Source organism: Nyctibius grandis, chromosome 15, assembly GCF_013368605.1.
Source record: "Nyctibius grandis isolate bNycGra1 chromosome 15, bNycGra1.pri, whole genome shotgun sequence".
Classification (NCBI taxonomy): Eukaryota; Metazoa; Chordata; class Aves; order Nyctibiiformes; family Nyctibiidae; genus Nyctibius; species Nyctibius grandis.
Genome location: NC_090672.1, coordinates 2,223,335 through 2,249,764, shown reverse-complemented (window position 1 = coordinate 2,249,764; position 26,430 = coordinate 2,223,335). Strand labels below are relative to the sequence as shown.

Here is a 26,430-nt window from a genome sequence, read left to right as displayed (position 1 = left end):
AAGAAGTGCTTTTGGCTGTCTGCGCTGTCTCCTTCACTTGGAGTCCTGGGAAAAGGGAGACAGTTGAACTGGGTCTCTGCTTTTGTTGGGAAGGGGTGGAAGTGGCAGGGGAGATAGATAGACAAGAAGGAGGATTTAGTCTGAAAATAAAGTGCTAGGATGACAGATGGTGCACCTGACAATGTGGAGGGGAGAACTACTGAGGTGCTTTGATGAAGAGCCACAAATAAGGTGTGAAAGCTGCGAAGGGGTTTCTGGTGTAGGAAGAGGCTGTTTCTTCTTCTTGATCTCTCTGCACTTCAGTATTGACAACGTATTACCTTCAGTGTCTGTTCAGAAAGCTTATATATAGGCATGTCAGTTATGTTCAAAATTAGGCTTCTTCTCAAAGTTCACTACCCAATTTGGCTCATGTGGCTGAGCTGAAGAACAGAACTGTGTCAGTATTTTTTTAAAGTATTTAAGTTGTTTTTTACCGCTTTGCTTTCTCTGCACTTCGAAGAGAGAATGGCTGGTTAGTGTGCAATTAGAGTCCTTTTCTTGCACTTCAAAGCAAGATTAGTCCCTTTTTTGTTTTTGAACTCAATGTAAATTTTGAGATATGCTATACCACTTCTGGAACTGCAAAAAGTAAAGTGGTCAGGAGTGTTCCTGACCCCTCTAAAGAATGTTTCAATGCTTTGTATCCATCATTCTGGATACAACTTTCTTAGTATTTTGAATTTTTAAGTCTATTAAGCATTTCAGTTAATCAAAATGCAGCTAGTTGCATAGATCAGGAATGTAAATACCTCATTTCTACTTAAATGGAAAGCAACTTCTTCTTGGTATTGCAGACTCTGACTGGAACTGGAATGAATAAGCTAATGACTGTTAATACTTGTAAGTCAGGGCTAGGTGACAATTTTTCCAGCAATTTAAAGCTCTGCTTTTGTGTCAGTACTACTTTGATGGCAAGAAAGACCCTTCCATTTCCCTTTTAAAGCATATTTATATGTTTATATGTTCCTACATACTCCTATTAATGAATGTAAAAACATAACCTTATGTCCATCTTGTTAACAGAAATATTTTGTTAAACCAAAATGGGTCTCTCACTAAGTGTCCTAGCAAACACTAATAGGATGGATCCTGTAGAGGTTTGACACACCATACTGATTTTCCAGAAAATTATAACATCTGAGTTGCAAATGTCTGTATTTCAATCGTCTGACTGGTAAGTGCAGACTAATATCTGAAAAGTTCCTGGATATGTTGTCTCCTCAGTGGGTCTATAAATGTGTGAGTTAGAAAAGATAATCAAACTGAAAGAAGATACCGCAGGACCAAAAGTCTGTCTGGTGCAGTCAAAAGTTCCCGTTCCTGTACCCAGTGCAGTAAGATGGGATGAAGGGATTGCTCACTCAAACATAGGGTGTAGTTAAGCTACAGTAAAAAAACAAGATATTCAAAATATCTTTATAAAAATCTATTTAAAAAAAAAGTTGCTGTTGCCACATCTGTTCTAGTCCCAGCTCTCTTGGAGGAAGTCCGTTGCCCACAGTTGATTATATGTGGCTTACTGGTACCTCCATAAATCATTGTGATTACTACTTAACTGCTTCCTGACCTCATTCAGTCAAAAGGATTACAATTAATAGAATGTCTCAAACGCTTGACTTGTATTAACCCATGTCAGCATGCAGATGGCCTCTTGCCTTGGTGTGGCTGTATGTGGGATGTTCCCCTGGTGCTGTCTGTTGTTGGTGAGCCCATGACCTACGTTTTGGTGCTCAGCTAGAAAGTTTCAGGTGGGGACATGTGGCAGAGGATGTGTGCGTGCTGTTGGCGAGGTCAAGTTAGAGATGACTAGTATTGCTGTTCCTTGAGGAAGGACAAAAAGATGGTGAAGCACTCTTGAGGAAAGGGTTAGATTCAACTTCAAAGCCCTCCAAACTCTAATGAACTGTGCATTATCTTCCCCGCCCACTCCTGCACTTTTTTTTTTTTAGCAAAGACTTTTTCAAGAGGGTTGGAAACTGTTTATGTAAGGCTGAGAGCTCCTGGAACCTTGCTGCTAATTATTGCTCTCTGTGTAAATGCCTACTGGGTTTTCTTTCTACCAGTAAAGAAGAAAACATGGTTACTATTGTGCAATTAAAAATACTTGAACAGATATTTTTTTGATAATGACAAGTATTACCTCTGTAATTGGTCTGCAGCTCTGTGCTGCTTTCATTTTTTTATGTACTTCCCATTTTATTGGGGCAGGAGGGGGAAAGAATGAGAAATATGCTGTAGTCCCCAGTTCCAGAGCCTGCTGTAGGTGGAAGCTCTTATAAAACTGCACTTGACGAGCTGTCTATAAGCTGTTTCTTCTCTTAAGCTGCTGCCTCCTGTGAGGCCAGAGCGTAACCTAGAACAATCTGTGTTATTATATAAGCTTCTGTGTTCTAATTGCTCTAATTTTCCTGCTGGTCCAGTTGGGAACATTTCACATTACTGAGTACTGACGACTGGTATTAAAAGAACATGTAAGAAATCGAGTTTGTTGCTTAATTTCATCTTTTCCTTAACACAAACCAGTCACTGGATCTGGTACCTAATATATGGCAGAAAAAATACTGAGGTTCATATTGTAAGGGCTGCTTTGACAGAAGAACTTGTTTTTAAATTAACTCTGATTTTGGAAGACTCATAAATGTGATCAAGTTCTGTGTAGATTTTTAATTTGTTAGAAATGTCTGAGGAATTTAAGGGAAGTGAATCAATGCCCTCCTTGCCCTCAGGCAAGCAGAGGTATGAAAAAGCGCATATTCTTGTCAAATGTTCTGTTTCTATAAGATATGGTAGCTTAGCAGCCTAAAAAGGTGCAATAATTTGGATTAAGGGCTCCTGTTGAAGCGCTCAGTGGAAGGCTCTGTGTTGCAAGACACCCCTTCGAGCTGTGTGCCTGCATCAGAAGTCTCGGGCAGCCCGTGTGAGCCGTCTGTGGAGCAGTCAGGCTCCAACACGCAGCTATCCTGGAGCCTTGTGGAAGGACATTAATACTTTTCTGGCCCTGGCGCAACCTAAGCTCATGTTTTAGCTCTCAGCAGTTGCTGTAGCAGTCATGCTGTCTGAGCAGCAGTGACGCTGAGCCCCTCTGTCTCTGAGAGGGGGTGAGCTGACTGAGCAGGAGCATAACCTGCACTGCTGATCTCATTTGGTTTTTCTCTCTTTAAACACATCACCTGAAGGCTACAAATGTGAAAATACAGTACTGGTGAACCTCCTCTCTTCAGCGCTGGCTGTAGAGAACATCTGTAGACAAGTCTTCTGAAGTTTGGGCTGTGCTTTTTCTTCAATGGCTTGTGTACGTGTTGTGCTCCTTCCCTTTCTCACTGTCCTCGTGCACAGATTTTACTCTTCAATTGCTCTGAGTAACCGTCAGTGGCTGTTGTCCCCCAGCCTCCCAGTATTCTTGCAGGGGGTTCCTTACCTGTGTTGGCACCCTTGACCCCAACTTCTTGGGTGCCAACAGGACTTACTGTTTTTTTTTTTTTTATCTGGCAGTTTGAGCTTGTACAGAGATGTCTGGGATACTTTCTGGGTTCCAGTCTTGACTGTGCCCTGACTGGGGAGCGTGGGCTTGGGGTAGTGGTGCAGGGGCTGCCCATGGTGCTGGGGTGGCTGTGTGGCCCCTCTGCCCTGAAGGGAGGTGGGTCGTAGCTGGGGATTAGGTGCTGTGCAAAGCAGAGAACGTGTTCCACCCCAGGCCACGGCCTCGCTTTCCTCCCCTCTGAGACCGAAGAGCTGCCTGCCCTTCTTTAAGGCTTGAGTTTAGGATTGGATAAATGCCTTATTTGGGGGAAAAGGCAGTATATGAGAAAACTGTGCCAAGCTTGGAGGACTTGGTAGGTCTTGGAGTGTGAAAGGCAGGTCCGTAACCTCAGGAAGAGAAACCAGATGAGAAGATGCTGTGATGATGGAATGTATCAATCTGGAGGATGTGCTCTACCCCATTAGTACGTGGCATACTGTTTAAAACAGGTATTGCTGTCTAGGCTAGAAAATGCTGGTTAATATTTCAGGTAATAATAAGTGATGTCTAGATGTTTACTTCAGCTTAATTATTTATGTAGTAATAGAGTAAATCTGTCACTTTCTATATTTGAAGAACTAAAGATAAATGTTGAGCCTGGGTACTCGGGTGGTGCAAGCTGATTTTTACCTGCATCTTGCTAAAGCACTCTGAAGCGATGCTTTAAAGAGACCTTTAGATGGTGCAGCAGGAGGAACCAACCTAACAGTTATAACAGCATATTCCCTGGTGCAAGAACTGTAAAGCTGAGCTATTAATCTAAGGAATCATATGAGGCTTTTGACACTAATACCACCATCTGTGTATATACGGTGAAGGCTGGATATGATTTTAAGCAAAGACAGGCCATGAAAACCTTTCTTGCTCTGGAGCCCACACTCCAAATTTAGAGCCTAAATTCCCATGTGCTTTCACCTGGAAATAATGCACTGTCTATTTGCCAGTAGTTCACTTACATATACCTCTCTTTCAGGTTGCTTACTGCTAGGAATATAATGTATTTTTCAGATAGGCCAGCGCCAGGAACCTGAACTCTGCAGTCTGGCATAGCTTACCAAAATCCAAATTACTAAATGATATACTACTGGATAAAGGCTTGTAAGCATCTGGAAACATTCAAACTCCACAATTAGTGTCCTGAAGGAGAGTTTGTATAACAAACCTCTGTCAGAGCACTGCTTTACTCTTCGTCTCTGGAGCCTTGCCTAGAGAGTGTGCATTCCAACATGCCTTTTTGCTCTTGGTTGATATTGTCTATATCCTGTTCCTCGGTAAAGCAGAAACGTGTGTGTTTCAAGCAACTAGCTTGTTTGCAGTTGATCCCATGATCTCAAGGTGAATAAGCATCTTTACTTGCCTTTAAGTTCTTAATATACATATCTACCTCTGTCAGCTTGGTTTACACTATTTACACTATTGACTTACTATTTTCCAGTAACAAACTGAAAAATTAATGAAGTCTGGTTCTTCATCCAGACTAGCTAGTTACTGTAGCTCTTCAGTGCTTGATCCTTGCTGTAATTCAGATCTGACGAGTTTTGGCAGAGTCCAGGTACTGCAGGATAGAGAGGAGGCAGAGGGCATCACACTGCCCCTTTGGTGTGTCTGAAAGCTCTGGGCACCTTTAATGCTTACATGGGGGTATTCATTAAGTAGGGTGTCCATTTGTAAGGCAGGTGTGCAAGGATTCCTGTTAACTCTTTCTCTGGCTGGTCACCAAGAAGCTTTTCAAGGTGTGTAAGACAATCTCAGCCTACTTTTCATGTCTTCAGTTTGCATGCAGAAAGCCCATACCTCCAGTCTGCTGTCTTAGATATAGTAATATACTTGTACTGTGACACTTGCAGTTATAAAATAGCTGTATAAAATTTTTGTGCTATTTACCTCCCTCCAAATTAAATTTGACTCAATAAAACATCCCTTCTGTGTTTATATGCCTACCAAGCCATGAAAACGTCGCTCTGATATGTTTGTACATTGCTTTCTGCAATAGATGATGGTCAGGAACTTTGGGAGCCTTGTGGGAGAACTCAGTTCCATTGTCCTTGGAATAAATTAAGGCTTTACAGTGTGGTGATGTTTTGAAGAAAGAGTGTTTTTTAAATTCTTCAGGGAAACAGCAGGGGAGTGAACTGAGTGACAAATGTGCAGGAAATCAAGATGTTGGAGTTAAAGGTGCTGCATGTGAAGAGCTATGTCATGACACAGACTTAATGGGCAGGGATAAAAACCTATGCTTTTGATTTAGTTTCAAATAAATGAACCCCAGCACTGGTGAAATGGTAGAATTTTGGTCTTCCTAACTTCTAATTTGGCCCTGTTCAATATAAAGCCTCTTAAATTAACCCATTTCATTTGCCCAGAACATTTTCTGGTCTTCCTCTAGATTGACTGCGTTATATTGGCATCTAGCTGGACTTTGGTTTTGATGATCATTCCGGGTTCACTGATCCATCCAATTACTGCATTGGGAAATAGTCTAGAAAGGCTTCCAGGTTAGGTATCATCAATAGAGGTCTGAAGGATTGTTAAGTTTGTTTTTATAAATTATAATTCTTTATGTAGCTAAATAGTAATAACACTTACTCCATGTCTGTGTTGGGGAAATAAACAAACGATTGCAAAGCAACAGTGGGGAGGAGGGAAGGATGATCTTCAAATAGCTGCTCATATCCTAGCACTTCAGATTTTTATTTCTTTATTACTTACCAGATCAGTTTATTCATGTCTGGGGAAGGGCAGTAATGCTGGGGAAAAAAAACCCCAACAACTTTCCTTTGTGAACATAAGAAGACCAAAACAACTGATACAAGTTTTAGATTAATTTGCAGAGAAATAGAAGTGTTGCTCTTGAAAGAGGGTGACTCTGTAATGCAGCTAGTATGTACAGCAGTACCCTTACAGCATAACCATCAGTCACTGGTTTGAGAGTTCCTGTCCCCAGTAAGATACAGAACAGCAGCCCATGGAGGTAAACTGCAAGTCTGTGAAGCTGAGTGGGTAAAAATCAGACCAGGACTCAGAAGGGCTGCTGGATGAGGGAGTCCAGAATCATCCTGGAGCAGACAAGTCTGCTGGCTTAAGCAAATGTTCATGCCATTACACTGGACAGAGGGTTTGTTAGGACAGATCTGGAAATGGACTTTGGCTGTGTGAATCCTTTTGGTCGTGGCCAGATCTCATCTGCAGTCAGCAATAAACAAGTCTTTTTTTCATTAGATGTGGCTGTAGTGGAGAAACACAGCATAGGTGCTGCTCAGTGATTTTGAGCTGGTCGTCATATGAGGGGCTTCATGAATGTGTGCCTGTCTTCTAGTTATTCTTATTTGAAGACTAGAAGGGAAATCAGGCTTGTGGTAATTCTTGGTGCCTCCGTGTCACCTGTAGTGATTACAGGTAAATGTGGGTGACCTCAGTTGAGCGCAAGAGGGACGATGGCTGGCTAGGAACACAGATCCAGTATTTATCAATCAACTGGCTCCTCGGTCAGTTGTACCATGCTATTAAAATAACTGTCCTGCCTTCCCTCTCCCTTATGGCATCACTAGTGGCAATGAATGAGTTTGGTCTGGGAATTGATTCTATTACCAACCAATTCTTTTTGAAATTTCTCTTCAGTAGTATCCAGCTCGGTAAGTTACTGCAAGGGCACCGATGTTGGCAAGAGGGCCAGTGGTAGGAACGTGAGGCTGGGGAAGAGCTGCCCACTTGCCCACAGCCCCACCCTTACGTTGAGTTAATGACTGATAAGTTGTTCTTCATGCTTGGGTCAGTTGACCTGATAACATCTGTTTCCTTTCTCTTGAGAAATGAATACCTTCTTCCCAGAGATGTTTGACTGGGTAAGGCACTGCAGGTGCTTATCATCCAGCAGATCTGACCAAAGCAGGGAGATTATTTTCCTATAAGATGTCCTTATGTCAGGATATCTGGCATAAAACCAAGTTCTTTTTCTTTACCGATGGTGCTCCTGACTCAATTCGGAGATCACCTTCTGTCTGTCTTTCCAGAATCCCCTGTAGGTGTAGAAAGAACAGGGCACCTTTTCCTCCAAATAAAATCTTTTGTATATTAAAAAAGGCAGATCAGGAATTTCAGCTACTCTGTTCATACAAATGTAGCAGAAATATTTTTTACATAAGAAAATGTTATAAGAATCATGAGTTACCTGCTTAATACTCTAGGCTCTCAACAGCTGTTAATGCTGTCAGCTTACTGTCTCCATTCCTTCTCTCAACCTGCAAATGTCAGTTTTCCTGACATTGAGAAAGATACTCTCTGTTTCTGTCAAAACTGGTCTCTCTTGCTGACGTTCCTGTGCTAGCAAAGATGAATAGTATTAATGACCGAAAAGAACACACTTTCAAAACATGTGATGAAATAAAGGTCAATGGAGAGATTTTGATTTCTTAAAACCCATCAATTTAGGTTGATTCTGAAAAGGCCAGAGCCGTCCGGTTGCCTTGGGTCAGGGAAGCACCATGGATTAGCTGTTTTTCACATAGTGCAAAGCTGTCTGTCTGTGAGCTTAACCTTTGATCCCTGGTGAGGTCCGTACAGCCAGACCGTGCTCATCCGTCCCTCCCAGATAACAACGTATGAGTGGCTGACTGTATACATTTGTCTTTCATATATATTTGTATGATAACTTCCTTATAAATAACTTCTATGGAGCAGAGATTGGACTGTTCTGAAGTAGTCTTTGGTACTTCATGGCACAGGGAAGTGTGGACCTGTACGTATGGTTTGCAATGTGTGCTCAGTCTTGTAAAACTTCAGGCGTTTTTTGACTAAACAGAAATGCCTCAGTAAGAGTCAATGAAATAAGCAATGTAAACTTTGTGTGTGAGTTTCCTGATGTTATAGTAGTCCTGGTAACTTCTATTCAGTACAACTCTAAGAGCAGAGTATGAAGCCTCTGCAGTGCCAGCTGCCAGGCTATCCATCAGCTGGGGTGGGACAGGGGAGGGAACGACCTCTCCAGGAGGAGACTGCTTTGGGATTGAGAAGGGCTGATGAGCAGGAAAGACATAGAGGTGTGAGAAAATAGTAGGACAGCAGAAATAGTGGTGGTTGGAAATAGGCTTTTTCCTTATCTAAATTATTTACTAGAGTAATTGAGATTATCAGTTCCTTCAAAAATGAAAAAATAACTTTGAATGCACTTTTTACAGGAGCAGTTGAACATCAAAAGACGTCCGTAAATCCTGTAACTTGGCAAATGGAAGGGAGATATAAATATCTGTGGGAAAGAGATCTGATGCTCCCTTTCATATTTACTCACATTTATTATCTTTAAATTACTTTTTATGCAGGTAATTAAAGAGCCTTTTAAGAGAACTAGAAGCCAGTAATTTGAATATAGCATGTACTGTGAGTTGCTCAACAAAAAGGACCTCAATTTTGTTCTAAGATAAATATTATAGAACCTGCAAAAAAAGTTTTCTGCTCTTTATGGCTCTATTTCAATACTGTTTACTAACAGAAATGTTTCTCTATTTTTTTTTTTAAGACCTATTCAGGGCTGTTCTGCGTAGTTATAAATCCTTACAAGAACCTCCCGATTTATTCAGAAAACATTATCGAGATGTACAGAGGGAAGAAGCGCCATGAAATGCCACCGCACATTTATGCAATATCTGAATCTGCATACAGATGCATGCTGCAAGGTAAGAATTAATTAAATGTCACTTAACAGTTAGTTGACAACTCTTTGTAATGTACCTAAAACTCAAGAGCTTCATTATCCAGCTATATAGTAATTTCTAACGTGATCAGAATCTTTTCTAGTACTTAAAGTGGGGGAAGAAGCTTTCTTATCTAAACCTTAAACTTTCAGAATAGAAATGACTTGGAGATTGACCCCTGTCAGCATATTTGTCTGACTTACTGAGGCACAAAAGGAAACTAACACTAATAGGAAGCGTACTGTGCCAGCGGGTGACACTGAAAGCTGTAGTAGAAATACTTCTTAAAAAAAAAAAAAGAAGAAATAAGATTCATGTCAAAAGATGTTAGTGCACTGGCTTTGAATGAAGTAAGAATGAAAAAGTGTGATTGAAAAGGCGAAGCTGAAATATGTTAATGACTTGTCTCTCTAATTCTAGAAAAATGTTGGTGTTTTGGCAGCTGACAAATAATCTGAAGTGACAATGAAACAATAGTATGTTTGAGTTCACAAAGAGGTCAGGGTAATGCTTAACCTTGAAGGTTTTTTTATTTTTTTTTTCTCCAAACTGGTATAGGTCATGTCTGTAGTAGAATAGAGAGTAAGTTTATGGTGGGCACATGCTTTTAATTTTGGCTTTGAGGATGGCTAGACAAATGTAAGAATTGTGAATCTGACATTATATAAATGTGTTGAAATAAACACATGCTCTTCAACTTGTACAACTGCACTTATGACACAGTCTGTTGGAAACACAGCTCATACTATCCAATATTGGTTCATATTTAGGTGGCTGTTTTACTGATGTGGGAACACCAGCACGTTGTATCTAGAAAAGTGTGTGTAATAAAGAAGCAGGTCTGAAAAATTGACTGTGTTTTCTGCTGTAGACCTGGTATAGATGTACTGGAAGTGAGCTAAAAGCTGTTTGATCTAGTTTGCACAAACTAAGAAAACACTGTTTCTGCTCCCAGGTTAATCAACCACTTAAATGTAAATCTTTAAAAAAGACATTTCCTGTCTTTAAATCACTGTAAGTCTTTGTTTCTTCAGCTGTGCCGTTGTCTTTAGGGCTGCTTAATAATAAACTACAGGTTGCTGGATTGCTGAGTGCTCTGTCACCCCAGAAGAAAACATGCCATCACCACTGAGCAGGGTGATGCAGGGGCAAGCAATGGAAGAGCAGCAGATTGGGGCCACCAAGAGCTGTCATGCCTCTCAGTGGATATTTGGGGCTCTTTTTTTTTTTTTTACATGTTTTTATGAAAGAAAAACTATAGCCTTTTGCCTAGAACAACAGCCTCTAACAGCTGAGATCAGAGGACCCCCATAAAAAGTGTGTGTGGAAGAACAGAGCAAAACTTTAATATTTTTAAGGAGTTTATTCCTAGCAGTCTCAAGTGGTGTGTGGATAAGGGCATCCCACTCTAAAAGCACAGTATCTTTTGAAATTGTCCTCTAATAAAGTAAGTCAATGTCAGTAGTTATCACACTTCAGGTGCTCTATATATTTGTTCACATACCATGCTAGTACTGATTTATATCTCTGGAGATCTTGTTATGTATAGAAATTCTACTGGTTTTGGAAGATGAAATGAAAAAAATATTTCAGGTGATGGTATGAGTTTGGTTACAGTTGTGTTTTCTTTCCATACTGAGGTTTATCTTTTGTGTCAAATCTTTGTTTGTGTCTTTCTGTGCTTGCTTTCTTTTTGATTCTGATAGTCTGAATTCTTTTCATTTGAAAGAATGAAGCCATAGACTGGAATAAGAATAGTTGAAAACTATGCAACAGGATCAATTTATTAGGGAATAACTTCTTCAAGGTTAACTAAACCTGTGGTTCTAGTGCCCTCCACCTGCATGGAGCTGCTCCCTGTTTATTTTAGCAAGTCATTGCAATCAGCCAGTGAACTTTCCACTGATGGTTTGCCTTCACAGCTGCATTACCAAGGATAAGTAAAAACTCTAAAACAGGCATTTAGCAGTTTTGTGCTTGGCAAATATTTCATTGAGCAAACTGTTCTTGCCTGATTGGGGTGGATCAGAGGAAGAGAAAAAGGGTGCTGCTTCTGAATTTATTATGGACTCATGAAACTGTTCACAGACACTGCTTCCTTTCAGAGAAAGGTGCTGTACAGACCTTTGGAGATATGCTTGCCTGAAGTATGAAACTCACTACTATTTGTATTGGTGATTTTATACAATCGCCCTGGCTTTGCACAGTCATGTGAAGCAGTGATCAGTCACGATAACAATGACTAATGAGTGTGTCTAAAGGGGTAAGTGGAGAAGTCTGGCACTCACTGCTCAGTGCTGATCCCTCTGCTTCCAGAGCCTCTAGATGGGACCTGATGCAGAGACACAGAGGCACTTCAGGGAAGTGAATTTAAGCCTTCTTGTAAATAATTCATGTTGCAATTACAACAACTAAGGTTTTCTAGTCATTAGGACATCAAATAGTACTTGTCTTAACAGTAGGCAATTATTACAATATTCAGTTTGTTTTCAGGTTATCAGTAGCAACACAAGGTCAACTGCTGACCGTGCCTAGAATTTGGTAGGGAGAGCTGGGTTTTCCCTGCCAGCCAAGGATTTAACGTAATGCAGAAAGTGTACTTAATATTCTGTCTATGCCTTATGTTTTGCTAGACTTTCAGTCTTAAACTAATGAAACAGAAAATATATATCAGACTTTCAGCTAGTAGAAACAGGTCTCTAACCAAGAACGAGCTGTTTTAGTCACAGTGATTCCGATTAAGTCATCAGCAGTCTCTGCTAGCATTTATTTGCAGCATAATCCTTGACCAAGATGCTTTTGCTGATAAGTTACTAACACATAGTTATAATTATAAAACTTCTTCTACAATTCATGTCCACATTTTGTGCACGTGTTGCTTTGGGAGGTGGAGATAGGATGGTCAAGAGAGAGTGAAGTAATGGAGGAGATTATGCCAGTACTACTGCAAGTCATGATTTTGCTGTTATAGCATATTCATAGATTTCTTTTGATATGAATGACTTCTGTTTCCCATATTTGACATCTAAAGTTTAATTATTATGATTCAAAACTGCGCCTGAAACCATAGGAATGCAATTCCTTCGGATAAGATGACGATACCCTTACAGTGGTTGGCTGTATTTTCCTGCTCTGTTCAGTAGTTTTTGATTCAGTATAATCCATGTTTACTTTCCTTGTAGCTAATCATAAACTACTAATTTTTTAGGTGCTTGCGAGATGTGCTTACACTGATTAACAGGATACCTGGACCTGAGCTGGGACTCTGAACAACCTGATTTTTTAAAACACAGTTTTTTCTATGCTGGTAATTGGGTGCAGCGAGTAACCTGTTACTCAGCATCATAATGCTTTCGTGCCTTTGATTCAGCACATGGATGATTTGAGATCAAGTTTCTGCCAATCTGAAGTTTTGTATGTTTGAAATATTTGTGCTTAAACAACAAAATATAGATTTCTGTTGTAGATGATGAAAGCAAAAGGGTTTTTTGGTTGGCAGAAACAAGTGACGCATGTGCATCTCAATAGTTATTGTCTTAAATCTTGCTGGAAATACTCCGTGTTGTTAAACTGGCGATACAAATGGAGCGTTGCCCAGTGTGCCCTCTGTTAGGATGAAGGTTGTGTGGAAGCATTGCTAACTGCCAGTCATCAGACTGCTTCTCTGTTCTTGTCCCCTTGAAGAATTTCCTGTTCAGGAGGACCTTCAGCCCTGCAATCTTCCCAGGTCGGCTCTCATCGTGCCCTTTAGTGGGGAGGACAATGGGCTGGAAATCTATTTCAGTGCTTGTTAAACATGGAGGACAAAGGGGCAGGGGGGGACGAGCCATAAAACAGAGATTATGTTCAAGAAGCCCAGTGTGCCATTTTGGAGAGGGAATAGTGTTCTCCAGAGAGATGCATTGAATTGGAGTAAGCTGTCACGAGAAAGGGAGGTGTAGAATTGTTTTTAATGGCTGAGTGTTGCAGATGAACAGTTCAGTGGTGGTGCAGCTTTGATGCACTAGAGATTTGAGGCAAGTTTTGCAAAGAAAAGCAAACCTCATTGATTGCTGGATCTCTTAAGTGTTGCCTTTTCTGCAAGACTTGTAGTGAAGATTAAGTGTGAACAGAGCCTTATTAAAAACAAGCAAGACTTTGAGTGCATTTTGGTTTTGACAGTCAGGATTTCTCTTCAGGAAAAGACTCATTACCTAGTGCCTTGACCTCAGAAGATAATAACCTGCAATTCAGCTTTACATATTGGATTTCCCCTCTCTCTCCCCTAGTAATTATTTTTCAAAGTAGTGTGGTGGTGGGGTAAGTGTTATTCACGGGTGGTTTAGTGGATTTCTCCTGTGCTTTCTCTTCATTTTCCTAATGTTATGCTGAAGCAGTAAGTACACATAACCCAGGGGCTTCTAGGCACATTGAAATTGTTTAGCCCTAGACAGAAATCAAATGCATAAAGGCATAGCGCTGGAGTAGGCATGCTTCACAAACGAATGCTAGACTGAGCTTTGCACGGCTGCTGGGCAGTTGACATGGTCATAAGGAATTGGTATCCTAATCCCTGTGACAGTGTTGACCTTAATTCTGTTTGGTAATACAATTTGCAAGACTTGCTAGTGTTCTTCTGTACTTCTGAAAGTTACAGGCAGTAAGAAGAAAATGTTTTGACAGGGACTAGGATTTTCTTTAAGAAAACTAATTCCGTAAGTCTAATAGTTCATCTGTGACTTCTCTTTATTTTACTAACAAGGGAGACTTGACTGTGTGAAAGCAGCACTAACATAAATTTTTCTCTAGTGCTTTTACCATACTTGGCTTTCTCTTCTCCCTCCTCCCTTCCTATTGTCCTACTGTATTTCTAGAGGAAGGATGGCATTGTTTTATTATGCCTCTTTATTCATTGACTCTTAAAAGTGCTTTGGAAGAACTATTAAGGAAAACTTCTTTGCTTTCTGTTGCCAAAGACCAGTTGCCTACTAATATTGTATAATTATACTTAGTCTCTTCTTTTTATCCTGTTTCCCTGAGGACATCTTGATGAGCACTAAATTAGCACTGGTATTTTAGGACTGCCTTTAATCCTGTTGCAGAGGAGGTTTATCGGAAACGGCGTAATACGCGAGGTGAACACTTAGTGTTGGAGAAGCCAGTACTGCCTAGAGATGCAATACTTCTCTCAAAAACATGGTATTAATCTGTATTTTTAGTTAATCTTGATTTAAGTCCTCCCTTTGGGGACTTGTTTTTGGTGTCCCCCCCTCCAAAGATAAGGAAGAAAAGAGCTGAAACTAAAATATGACATCTCTTTGCTTTCAAGGTCTTTTAAATCTTCAAATGGAAGAGGAAAAAATTGTTCTGAGACTAAAAAGCCTGGGAGTGATGGCTAGCACTCTGTTACGTGAGGAGTGTATAGAACCTGTTATATGTGCAATTAATATTCTTGATATTCTCATTACATCCCGACTTACCAAAAGATTCCCCAACGCTTTTAACTAGTTACAAAGTGCAGGATGGCAATCTAGGCAGAACTAACTGCTTGGTAAACGTGTGTGAAGGATTTATAGGTCTCTTTATTGTTACGCTGTGATTTCTGTGTTTTCACTTTGTCCAGTCAGGCTGGTGTGGAATATAAACACTTAGGTGACAGTACCATTACCATCAGGATTGGTTTGTGTACCAATAGGAATGTGACGTACAGTGGTCTTAATGGCTGAGGGGAGGGAAGGAGGTTCTTGAAGCAAGAAATGAAATAGAAAAAACCTGAAATCCGTCATGCTGAAAGTCTTCCGCCTCATTATTTTTGAATTTGAAGTAAAATGAGAAATGCTGCTGTCAGCTGAACCTATTGTGCAATATTTCATCTCCTTCCCCTCACTCTTCCGTTCTGTCTCTTGGTATTAAATCTGTGTGCTTCAGTGACTGTGAAGTTATTTTCATGATTTAAATTACTGCGCCTTGCTAGACCATCTCTGAATGCCATCAGTAGCAATTACTTATTGAACAAACTCAATTGAACTTAGTTTCTAGATTATAATATACCATCATGTCTTTTTCTTAACTTTTTTTGTTACTGTTGGAAATGTTTTAGTGCTTCAGTGCTTGTGTCAACAGCTCCTAACCTTTGTCTTTCTCTCTGTCAAAATGTGTTTGGAGCCCTGCTCTTTACTGCTGTTCAACCTCAAGGTTACCAACTTAATTAGGCATGATGATATTTACAGTAAACAACTTTTTTCTCAAGGCTCAGTTACTTAGAAGTGTTACTTGAAGTGGTTGACTTAAATTTTTTCGCGTAACTTCAAGAAGTAACTTTCTTGTCACTCCTGCCTCATTTTTAAATATAATTGTTACATAAAGAATTCTTAGCTGCTTCGGTGCCTTGGCTGTTTTCTCCCCTCTTCTGAAGTGTTGCAGCAGATAAGTCAGTTCCGTGGTCTTTTTGGTTGATATTCTGACCAACTGATGATGATTTTAATTTTAAAACTTGCTGTGCAAGCTGGCCTCATAGTTGAATTGTGACTGTGCTAGCCTACAGCCAGGAATTCAAGACTGAGTGCATCCAACTTAGGAAATCGTTCATGAGATGAATCATTTTGTGCATATTACTCAGCCAACACCTGCTTCTACTCTGAAGCTTTGGTTTAATTTAAACTCCATTTATTTCTAGGTAGTTGTGAAATGGATAATTCACTTCTGCTTGGCTTTAGCCTTCAGGTGACATACATCAAGACATTATTGCTTGTGCAACAAAAACTTAAATGTATTCTCATCTTGACAGCACATTGCACTGTAACAGCACTGCTCCGTGTTGCGAGTTTTGCACAATAACTGGTTTTTGTCAGTCCTGTCTGCATTCCTCTGGGGTGTTGAACTAAGAGTTTAGCTATGCTATGACTGCTACTGATAGCAATTGCAGTAGCTCCTTTATCCTCCCCCTTCCTCTTTACTTAAATTTCTTTGTTATATTCTGGCAAGGAAGCAAAAAGAAGTAGGAGCAATTTTTATCACTTAACAAGTGGAGAGAAGTGGTGAGGGGCTGGTGGTGTTCTGCTCTTTGTCTTCAATAACCCAAGGCTCACATCACCAACACGATTGCCAATTCATATCTCGGTGTATATCTAGCTTCCTTTCACTTGTCCATAGCTGATGCTTTCAGGTGTTTGGCTGCTTGGGTACTTCTGACAGACTTTGTGTACCTTCCTCAGTGATTCAGAGCTGCAAGATGTTGTGCACCTCTAGTCTGCTGTTTCATAAAGCAAGGTGAATAAAAGCTCGGGGCTTTCGGAATACTCCAGGGCATTAAAATCCTTTTTATTCTAGGGCTTTTTCAGAGTGATGGTAAAGCCATCAGATGATGTGTAGAAGGAAAACCTGAAAGCAAAAGCAGGCAAAAATGCAACTACCTCTTTCTAGGTGTTTCTGCTATGAAGTTGCTTGGGGAAGTTCTCAGTCTGGGACCGTTCCTTTGAGGAAAACATCAGGTAATCTCAAACTGAAGGATTAGTAAATAGAAAAATGATGGTAGCAAACTGCAAGAACCAAATTCCTAAGTTCAGAGATGGAATAGCTGACTGACCAGCTGTGCTGCACCTGAACATTTTGGTACAAACTCTTGGTGCCAAAGCACCCAGATGTTAGCTACTGGGTACCACCTCTTTGAGATTCCTTTTCAGATCTGGGAATATGAAGACCAATATACTCATGATCAGTGTCAAACATGTTGGTAAAAACTGTTCCAAAGTATAAAACTAGCCTTTGCAGGATCATACATGTGCATAAATGCATGTAATGATGTTTAAAGACTCCATATGGCTTTTTAAAAGAGAGGTCATGCCTCACAAATGCATTGATCTGTGAATGAATCTGTATGGACAAGGGAGGGCTATCTGATATGACCTATGTGGGTTTCCAGAAGTAATTTGATAATGATCCTAACCAGAGGCTCTTAAATAACTGCAATATGAGGAAAGGCCTTTGTATACGTAAAGAACTGGTTAAAGATTGACTAATCTTGTCCATTGTTTTCTGCTTTTGCTGCTTGGCAGGGTTACTGCTGAGAACCCTGTGGAACTTGTGGTTGTGCTCAAGCTTCTCATTTATAAACTTCTCCTCAGGAAAGGAGAAGAGGTTGTGAGGGGATACTCGGCTTATATTGTTATCCAGGGTAGCAAAAATGCGAGCCCGGCGTGAAGAACTGCACCTCGGAGTGTACAGGAGGTTAAAATAGCGCGTGAGACTGTTGTGGAGTGGTACGTGTGGGGTGTGCGGGGGGGAACGAACTTCAGTAGTGTTGGAGCTGTTACTGTTTGAGTAGGAGCTGTAGGGCATGAAACAGACCTGTGGAAATCTAAATTCAGTGTTCATCGATTGCTCTAAATCAGGGAGAGGATGCGAGAAGTAACTGGGAAAGGGATCAAACCAGTAAACGCTTTTGTCCTAGACTCATAACACGTTTTATCTTCAACGCTTTGTGCAGCTCTGGCCTTTCCCTGCTTTGGGTGGAGAGGAAATGTGACAGGAAGACATTCAAAAAACAACTGAAATTATCAAAATTATATTCAGTGTGGAAATAATAATAATTAAGGTCAGATATAACAGAAGTCTAAATCTGAAGTGGCACAGGGAGAGGGAAGAGTGATCCTCTCCCCTGCCCCGCTGTCTCTTCCTATGCAAGAACAAAGGGTCATGACTTGGAATTCACAAGTGACATGTTCAAAACAACAAAAATAAGCAATTTTTTTAACAGTACAGCTCAACTGTAGTAGTCTGCGCCTCAGGATATGAGGGGTGCTGAAAGACTATGCTTGTCTAAAAAGCAGTTGAGGAATTAATGAACTTGAAGTCTGAGGGTGGTGGATCAGGAAATTGCAGGAGAATTTGCTGGCTACTGGGAAACTGTTCTGGGGAATCACAGAATCACAGAATCAACCAGGTTGGAAGAGACCTCTATGATCATCGAGTCCAACTGTTGCCCTGACACCACCGTGTCAACTAGACCATGGCACTAAGTGCCATGTCCAGTCTTTTCTTAAACCCCTCCAGAGATGGTGACTCCACCACCTCCCTGGGCAGCCCCTTCCAATGGCTAATGACCCTTTCTGAGAAGAAATGCTTCCTAATGTCCAACCTGAACCTTCCCTGGCGAAGCTTGAGGCTGTGTCCTCTTGTCCTATTGCTAGTTGGTTGGGAGAAGAGGCCGACTCCCACTGTGCTACAACCTCCCTTCAGGTAGTTGTAGACTGCACTAAGGTCACCTCTGAGCCTCCTCTTCTCCAGGCTAAACACCCCCAGCTCCCTCAGCCGTTCCTCGTAGGTCAGCCCCTCCAGACCCTTCACCAGCTTGGTCGCCCTCCTCTGGACTCGCGCCAACACCTCAACATCTTTCTTGAAGTGCGGGGCACTTTCTTGAATCATCCCTACCTGCTAATTTTGTTCCTTCCATTTCTGCTGTTGGAGTTTTGTGATACCAGTTCCGATGGTATGTGGTCCATCTTGCTGTATCAGTAAGTTTGCTTTGTCACCTGCATATCAAAGTGCACATGGATTAGCTGGTAATAGTCTGTGTCTGTTCCGCTGGAGGGTTATGGGTGTGATGGGTTAGTGGGCGCCTCACTGTGTGGTGCGTGGGACTGGTGGGAGTGCAGGACTCTGCTGCAGCTGGCTTGTGAGAGGGTGATGAGACTATTGGAAACTAGCACAGCTGGTAGTTTGTTGTGACTGCACGGAGCTTAATTAGTCTTTATTGGAGTGCTTTCCATGAGTATTATTTCTTATTACATTGAAGCGTTAAACTGGCTGAGAGAGGCAACCAGTAAAATGTCACTGTATCTCTTTAAAGCAGTAGTTGTTCATGGTTACATTCAGCATCTCAAATGAAATAGATTGAAAAGATGAGGTTAAATTTTTCTCCACAAAACCGCAGGGAAACATTGCCTTTAGTACAGGAATGAATTCACAGTAGTTACTGGGTCAAAAGTTTCTACAGTGATTATCCTCCTCTTTCTCATATCCTGTTTTTCACATCCCTTATTGAAGACTAAGGCTGGAAGAAAGAGGGTGTTAGGTGCTGAAAATGGGTGGAGAAAAGTTGTAGTTGGTGGGGAGATGCTCCTCCTGTTCCCCTTCTGCCCTCCATAGGGAGATATTACCCCCCACTTAGGGTCATATACACCAGATTTTTAGATGGAAACAGTATAAAGCTACATAGAACAAAAGCACCAATCGAAGCCATTTTGTGAAAAATGATTGTTCATTTCTGATGGGGAAGGATTTCTTTAATTATCAGCAGATACAGTGAAACTATCAGATGAATGTTAGTGCTTTGTACTTCCAGGAACAAAGGTTTGTGTCAGGTCTGTGTGCTCAGGGGAGAGAGAGAAGAGGATTTTAACATTTCTCTCCTGTAAATAGCATAAGGAATATATGATGCTCATGTTTAGAAAAACGGCAAAGGGGAGAAGAAAATGCTTGTGTGAGTGCCCAAGTGCCTGTGAGTAAAAGCTCTTTTGACCTTAAAGAAATGAAGGTCAGTGTTTTTCCTCCAAAGGAAAGGAGATCTGAATATACCTGTGAATTTTCCTTTAAAAGCTGAAGGATGGATTTGTATTGTGCAATTTCAAATTGTTGTGCTGAAATAGAGTTTATTGAGAACTTAGTGGTGATTTAGGCACAGGAGGGTGGGGGGAAGTGTGGTGTTTATCCTCTGTATTCTCGAACTTCTTTAAAAACTATTCAGAATCAAACCTAAAGGAAATCTTTAAAGAAAGTAGCATTAAGAAATATAAATATTTCTTAAAATATAAGAAAGTAGCATTAACTTGAGTCCTTTGAGGAAAGGATTTTAATGTTTGAACTCTCTCGCTTAACTTGAGATATCCATCCCCCTTTCCTTCCCCCAAATCTTAATTGTAGATAAATGTTTATCTTGAACATTTATCAGCATATGAAGTTGGTTGTGCTGTACCTTTCCATGCTCACAAGGTAGCCTCAACACTTTGGCATGTAAAGTGGTGGAAGCTCATGAGCTTTTGTCACCTGAAATGTCTCATGTGGCTTTTACATGTTCTCTTGGGAAGGTGTTTTAGAACTTCTTATGGTGTTCAGTGGTAATAACTCGGAGGCATAAGAAGTCTATACAGCAAATCTGGGACCTAAAATATTTTCAGATAAACATACCCATCGAAAGGCTTCTTATGGGTCTTACAAAATATCCATCAGAAAAGTGCTTCCAAGTTTTTAGCCTATCTATTTCTAGGCGATGTGTTACAATCACTGGTGTGTATAGTGTGGCTGACCTTACTGGGGCTGGGGTGATGTGCTAGATGATCTGTGTCCTGTCCTATGTGTGACTGAGAACAAAAAGCCAAACCACTGACCATGTTGTGCTGAAGTTAGAAAGCCTGGCTCTGTACTGTTAGCATCTTTGCTATCTTTCCAAACTTGTGGAGTTCAGGAATGAAACAGCTTAGGAAGAGCCCACTAGAGTGACAGTTGGTTCACAGCCAGTTCTGTTAAGTGGTTTGTGCTTGCTTATTTTTTTGGGAAGGAGAAGAGCAGAAGTTAAATGAGTGAGCTTAAATGGCAGATATTACAGTTAAAGGAGCTCCATGAATCATTGTTTTGGTTGACAATGTAATCTTTGTCTAGGCAAAATTGTGCTACATGGGAAACAGAACAACTTAAGCAGGGTTGATGGAGAATAGAAAACACTGCTACACTGAATACTCTACAGTCTAAATAAACCTTTTCCAGCCTGTGGCTTGCCAGCTACTACTAAGGTCACTTCGAAGCAGCATGCAAATAAAAACTGAACAGTAAGCACAGGGATGGCCTGTGTCAAAGATTTAGGAGCTGCTCATTTCTACTGGGAACGCTCTTTGGGAGCCACAAATGGGGAAGGCTGAGAACGGCCCCTCTGTGTCATGTGGAGAACAATAAGCGTAAGCGAGCAAGTCCTTGCAGCCCTAGCTGGAGCAGTTTAAGAAGTTGCTGCCTTACAGATTGCTACTGCCCATCAGCGAAGTTGCAGTAAACGCTTGTGAGAACCAGTCGTTGGCTTTGACAGTGAATCGGTCGCACACGTCGCTGTAGCTGGCCCCAAGGCTCGGTGGTGCAGGGCATCGGGAGCGCGCTCGCAGTCGACGTTATTTCCCTCCTCATCTCTCGGCTGTTTGTACGTCTCGGCCGTTGCTGACACTGGGGGATGAACCCTTGGGACGGTGCAGTTTTCTCTGCTCTTTCTCCAAACTGAAGGCTGACTCGTATTCTCTGCTCATCTCCTGAACTACAGAAGTCACCCGTTTCTAAAGGCTAAATAAATTTGGTATTGCATAATAGATGAGGGGTGTTTGTGAGTCTTGTTATAAATCCGTACGCATTTGAATGAATTTGTTAGGGAAGGAATGTGTTATCTATTAACTTCTGCTCACAAATGTAGCAACTCTGTTTTAATTTCTAAGTTAGGCTTACTAAAGCTTCTCTTGGTAGTTAATAAAGGTAGTGAAAGATTGCCAGTGAAAACATAAACCATGTTTGAGCCTCTTCAAACTTAATGAGGACTGAAAAAAAAAAAAAAAAAAATTCTATCTGGTATGTAATGGAGAGGCTACCCACAGTTTCATTAAGTGGGCAGGACATAGTCTAACAGCTATTTGTTTTCCCCTTTTACGCTGATTCAGCCCTGGCTAGCAACTCTGAAAACAAATGTCACAATTTTTTCTTTAGGAATTTGGATAATTTCAAGCTAATGTTGCAAGTACTTAACTCGTGACTTCTAAAATAGCCTCGATTCATTCTTCCAGGGTTTGATGACGCTGTGTTAGGTTAGCCACTTGTGCTATGTCTGCACTGGAGTGCTTGTGCAGCAGCTTGAGCTATCTGGGGTGAGTGAGCGAATAATGAATGTGGTCATGAAGTCTGCTGCAGACACGCAAGAAATACTTGTATTCAGTGTGACGGTTCCCCGTAAACAAGTTGCAGGGTGAACCGTGGCTTGGGTTTGACTGACCTCTGCTATGCTTCATTTAATAATAATTAACTCAACATTCTTAGCAGTCAGTCAACAAGCAAAACTGAAGTATGAAGTTGTTATTTATCTCAAATCTCACATCTTTTAGAGTAAGGGATAGAACCACTTGTTTGTTTTGGTTTTTTTTTAAAGCTTTTGTTATTTTAACTTCACAAATAGCAGGAACACCTATAGAGCGTCTACATCAATGCTCTCCCTGCCGCCCCCATAGTGAAGAGATACTTTCTCAGCCCTTCACTAAAGACTTGGAGGTATCTTGGAGTAATCAAAGTACAGGAAAGAGGCAAGAGTGAAATACTGTTCTGTCAAAAGTGGTTTGGGGCAGTCCAACTTGACAGCTTTCTCAGGCTGGTTTCTAGGCAGAGGAAATGTAGTAGACTCTGGCTGTGTCCTGTATCGTGCGATGTGGGAAATACGAGGTAAACAGACAAAGTTAAGAATTGGTAATTGATTTAAAACAGCGCCGTTGTATTTCTTTGAAGTAGTCAGCGTTGGGCTGGAGGGAGAGTTTTGGTGTAATTCTTCATGGGCTGGTGTCTGAGCCAGCATCGGGGGCTTTCGGTGTTTTGTGGAAAAAGTGTCTGAGCACTGATGAAGCAAAACTGATACATACTGTTATTCTAAATGTTAAAACCACTGGATGCCCATGAGGAGTGGAGTGCACCAGAATTTGATTTTACTTCTAGTATAAATCAGTGTTACACATTTTAGGATAAAGTATGAGAATTTCTGCAAGTTCATTGCTTGACAGTTTCAAAGAAAGAAGACTTGGATGTAAAAACCAACCAACAGGTCAATCAGCTGGTGATGACAAGGCAAGAAGAAAGAAATAAATGCAGTTTCAAGGTACATCAAGAGAGATGGTTTTCCCCTAAAGAGTGCCAGTGTCCTTATCATTTCTGACCTCCAGAGGTTCCTTCCAGCTTTTAGAAGGATAGTGCAATGATCATACTCACCTTTCTTGAAGATACCCGTGATGTCTCCCTCCTTTTAGTCACCTGAAACCTCCCAAAGAGATTAACCTGATAATAATATTGTCCAGCTCCTTTAGCACTGGTGGATGTATCACATCAGATGCTTTGGGCATGTGTATGTTCAGCTTCGTTAAATAGTCAGTACTGGCTTGGTGAAATTTAGGTTTTATAACTTGAAATGTCAGCTTTATAGTGTTAACAAATCACATGCTTCTGAAAAGTTCACTTGAATGTTTCATGGGTTACTGTTGGCAAAATACTGACTGCATTCCTGTAAACTGCCCTCGTCTTTTTGTGAAGTTGCAGAATATACGTTGAAGAGTGAATGACTAAGCTGTGCCTAGCAAAGATTATTGCACAAATAAAGGTGGAGGTGAAATGTAGGATAAACAGTGCTATTGCAGAAATCTCATGGTGAGCTAAGTGTGTCAGGGTGTAGTTGGCCTGCAGTAAGGCAGGTACTCGGCAAACAAACTTGTGCCTGTCAGTCTTCCTATTACGCTTGTTAGAGATGTTTGTTGCAAGTCACTTCATGGTGTTAAGTGTATGATGATAGTTTAGGGAGTAGCTAGGCAACATTTTAAAGACAAACACAAAATATAAAGGCATGTTTCATCTCTGTAACCAGATCTCTTTCCATGCTTATCAGTCCAGCAGGACTTGGTTTAAAAAAAAAAGAAGGAAAAAAAGCAAGTTACTGAGAGCTTGGAATCAAAGAATGGGAGATTGTCAGACTACCTGCGTGCTTTATAATGCCATGTAGCATTTATGACCCAATCCTGTGAATGCTCTGGCAGAATCTGTGCTGATGGGAAGGTCTCTTTCCTCCAGGCAGTGACCCATTTTCACAAAACTTGTCAGGAATTCAATTTTTAAATGTCCTTGAATAGATTGATATTCGAGCCTCTTCACCTACAGTAGAGGACAAATATACACATCTTCCAAGCCTGACATCCACAACAAACAAGGCTATCGACCAGGGAACTAAGCTTTTCTTGGTTTATGGGCTATGGCACCTGAGTATTAAACACTATCTAAAAATAAACAAGACTCTCCATTCCCCCTACACCACTGCCTCTGGTTGGAAAGACCACAATTGCTCCCATCTGAGAAACAGCAAAGAAGTTGCCCTCCTCCACCCCAAGAAAAGCATCAACATTTTGGTTATGCCAGGCTACAGAAATGAGTTTGGCATTTTATCACGGCTGAATAGGTATTTCATGCTCTGGAGAAATGAAAGGAAAGGCTGTGCCAAAATGGATGAGCCGCAAGAGTCTTGCTCTCGGGTTTTAGGAAGGACAACCCTTGATGTAGCTGCAAATAAGAACCATTTCCCTCTCTCTAATTTCCTGCTGGATGGTGGCTGGATGTGTAGTAGCCCATAGCTTTTTCTTCAACCGAGGTCAGGAAAGCAGGTTAATACACACATCCAGTTTCACTGCTTTTCTAGAATTAACCTTTTTCTCTTGGCACACTTATTTCATGTTCTTACCTAAAGAAAAGCTGGATGCAAAAGGGAAAATGCTTATAGGAAAGGTGGCAGGACTGCAAGACAGTCAGTGTTTGTATGGGTGTTCCTGTGTTTGACAAGAATTGTAGTCGCTGTCAAAGTAATCAGAGGTGAGTTAAATCTGAAAGCAGGTAATACATCTGCGGAATTGTTTTCATAGATGTGTGTATTTGTGTTAAGCTTGAAAAATGGCTTTCTAGTCGGGCACTTCACTGTGTGGGATAGCTCCAGATGGCTTCTCCCATTCATTCCAAGTCAAATCGTGAGGGATAAAGGGAGATCTGGGCATTTGCAATACTTAAAACGTCAATATAGTAAAGGGCAATTGGAGCAAAGACAGTTGCAGAGGGTGGGCACCTCTTTACTTGTAAGCTCTGTTCTGTGATAAAATTTCTGTGCTTGCAAGGCTGCTGCCTTTGAGTTTCGGTGGGAAACTTGAAGCAGATTCTTCCTTTTCTGTTTGATTATCCTGTATCAATTTATGAATGACTATAGTGTGACCAAAGCAGAACTAAGTCATGCTTTTAAGAAAAGCTGCTTTGTTAAAATACAGTAATTCGTTTGTAACAGACTCTATAGCTTTGAGCTATGACTTTTCAGAACATCCTTCCTGAACCAATTACCCAACAAATGTGTTTCATGTACATCTGGAACCTTCCCCAGAGTTAACAGGGGTTTTGTTAGGTCTAGCCTGTTAGTTAGGGGGGGGAAAAAATCCTTCCACAGTTTGGTGAGAGAAGGGATGGGGAGTAAAATGTTTTGTACTGACAGTCAAAACTTCATGCATTTTATTACATACACATACTAAGGTAAACATCAGGATCTATTCTTACTGGGTTTTCAAACAATAAAACATGGCAACTCTTTTGCAGCCAAGCAACAGATTTATTTGAAGAGGTGCCAATTGCTGTCCCCAGAGCATATTCCTCTGGGGATACGAGAGCAAAGTAGGTTTAAGAGAGTGTAAGGAAAAATGGCTTTCAGAGCTGTAATTCTTTGTCCTTCTTGTATTCTGGTAATTGTCCTTGGCCTCTCTTCAAAGTGTTTGTACCCTTCAGTGTTGTGTGACTGGGTTTCCCTAATGTGGCTGCTGCTTCTTGCATCAGTAAAACGTCTTTCAGCTCTGCATAGTAGGTGTTAAACACAGCAGCTGATTCTTGCCTTGAGGTGTGTCAGTCTTCCTTTGTGTGGAAGCAAAAGAAGGAGGAGAGCAAGAGTGAAAGAAATGCTTCAATGTCTGCTACTTCCAGATGCTAAATATACAGCTTGGTACAGCGTAAGCCAATCTAACAATTAGCCACTGCCAAAAGAGTAAGACCCACTCTGGTTATTTGCTCCATCTCCCTTGTGCTAGCCTTTTTTTTTTTTTCTCTCCTATTTTATATATTTTGATAGGATTAGTTTTCTGCTGGTATGACTCCCTGATCTACTCACTGTAGGTGGAGGTGACTACCAGTGCTGGCTCAAGGGAGGCAGGGTGAACTTACGCTGGGGATGGAGGAGGTGGCACCTTCTGGCAGCAGCTCCCTGCTTGGGAACAGCTTGCAGCTCACCAGAGCCGGGAGTGTGCTTTTGTGGTGCCTTTAGGTGACCAGAGCGTGGGTGGCTGGCACAAGAGGTGGTTCTCTCACTTTCCATACACTAATTCAGTGTTCGTGTGGCTGTGTTATAAACTGGATCAG

The 26,430-nt window shown here is 41.1% G+C and overlaps 1 protein-coding gene across 2 annotated transcripts in view; it reads left to right on the top strand.

Moving 5' to 3' along the window:
- Nucleotides 1–26,430, top strand: part of MYH10 (myosin heavy chain 10) — a 107,157-nt gene that overhangs the window by 6,828 nt on the left and 73,899 nt on the right. Inside the window, exons 1-2 of one of the 2 annotated variants that reach the window (XM_068413507.1) lie at nt 8,563–8,598; nt 9,075–9,231. In XM_068413507.1, coding sequence (XP_068269608.1) covers nt 8,578–8,598; nt 9,075–9,231 — 178 coding nt within the window. In that variant the 5' untranslated portion in view covers nt 8,563–8,577. Of the gene's footprint in view, nt 1–8,562; nt 8,599–9,074; nt 9,232–26,430 lie in introns of those variants that run through there. The other variant, XM_068413506.1, reaches the window with a different exon arrangement.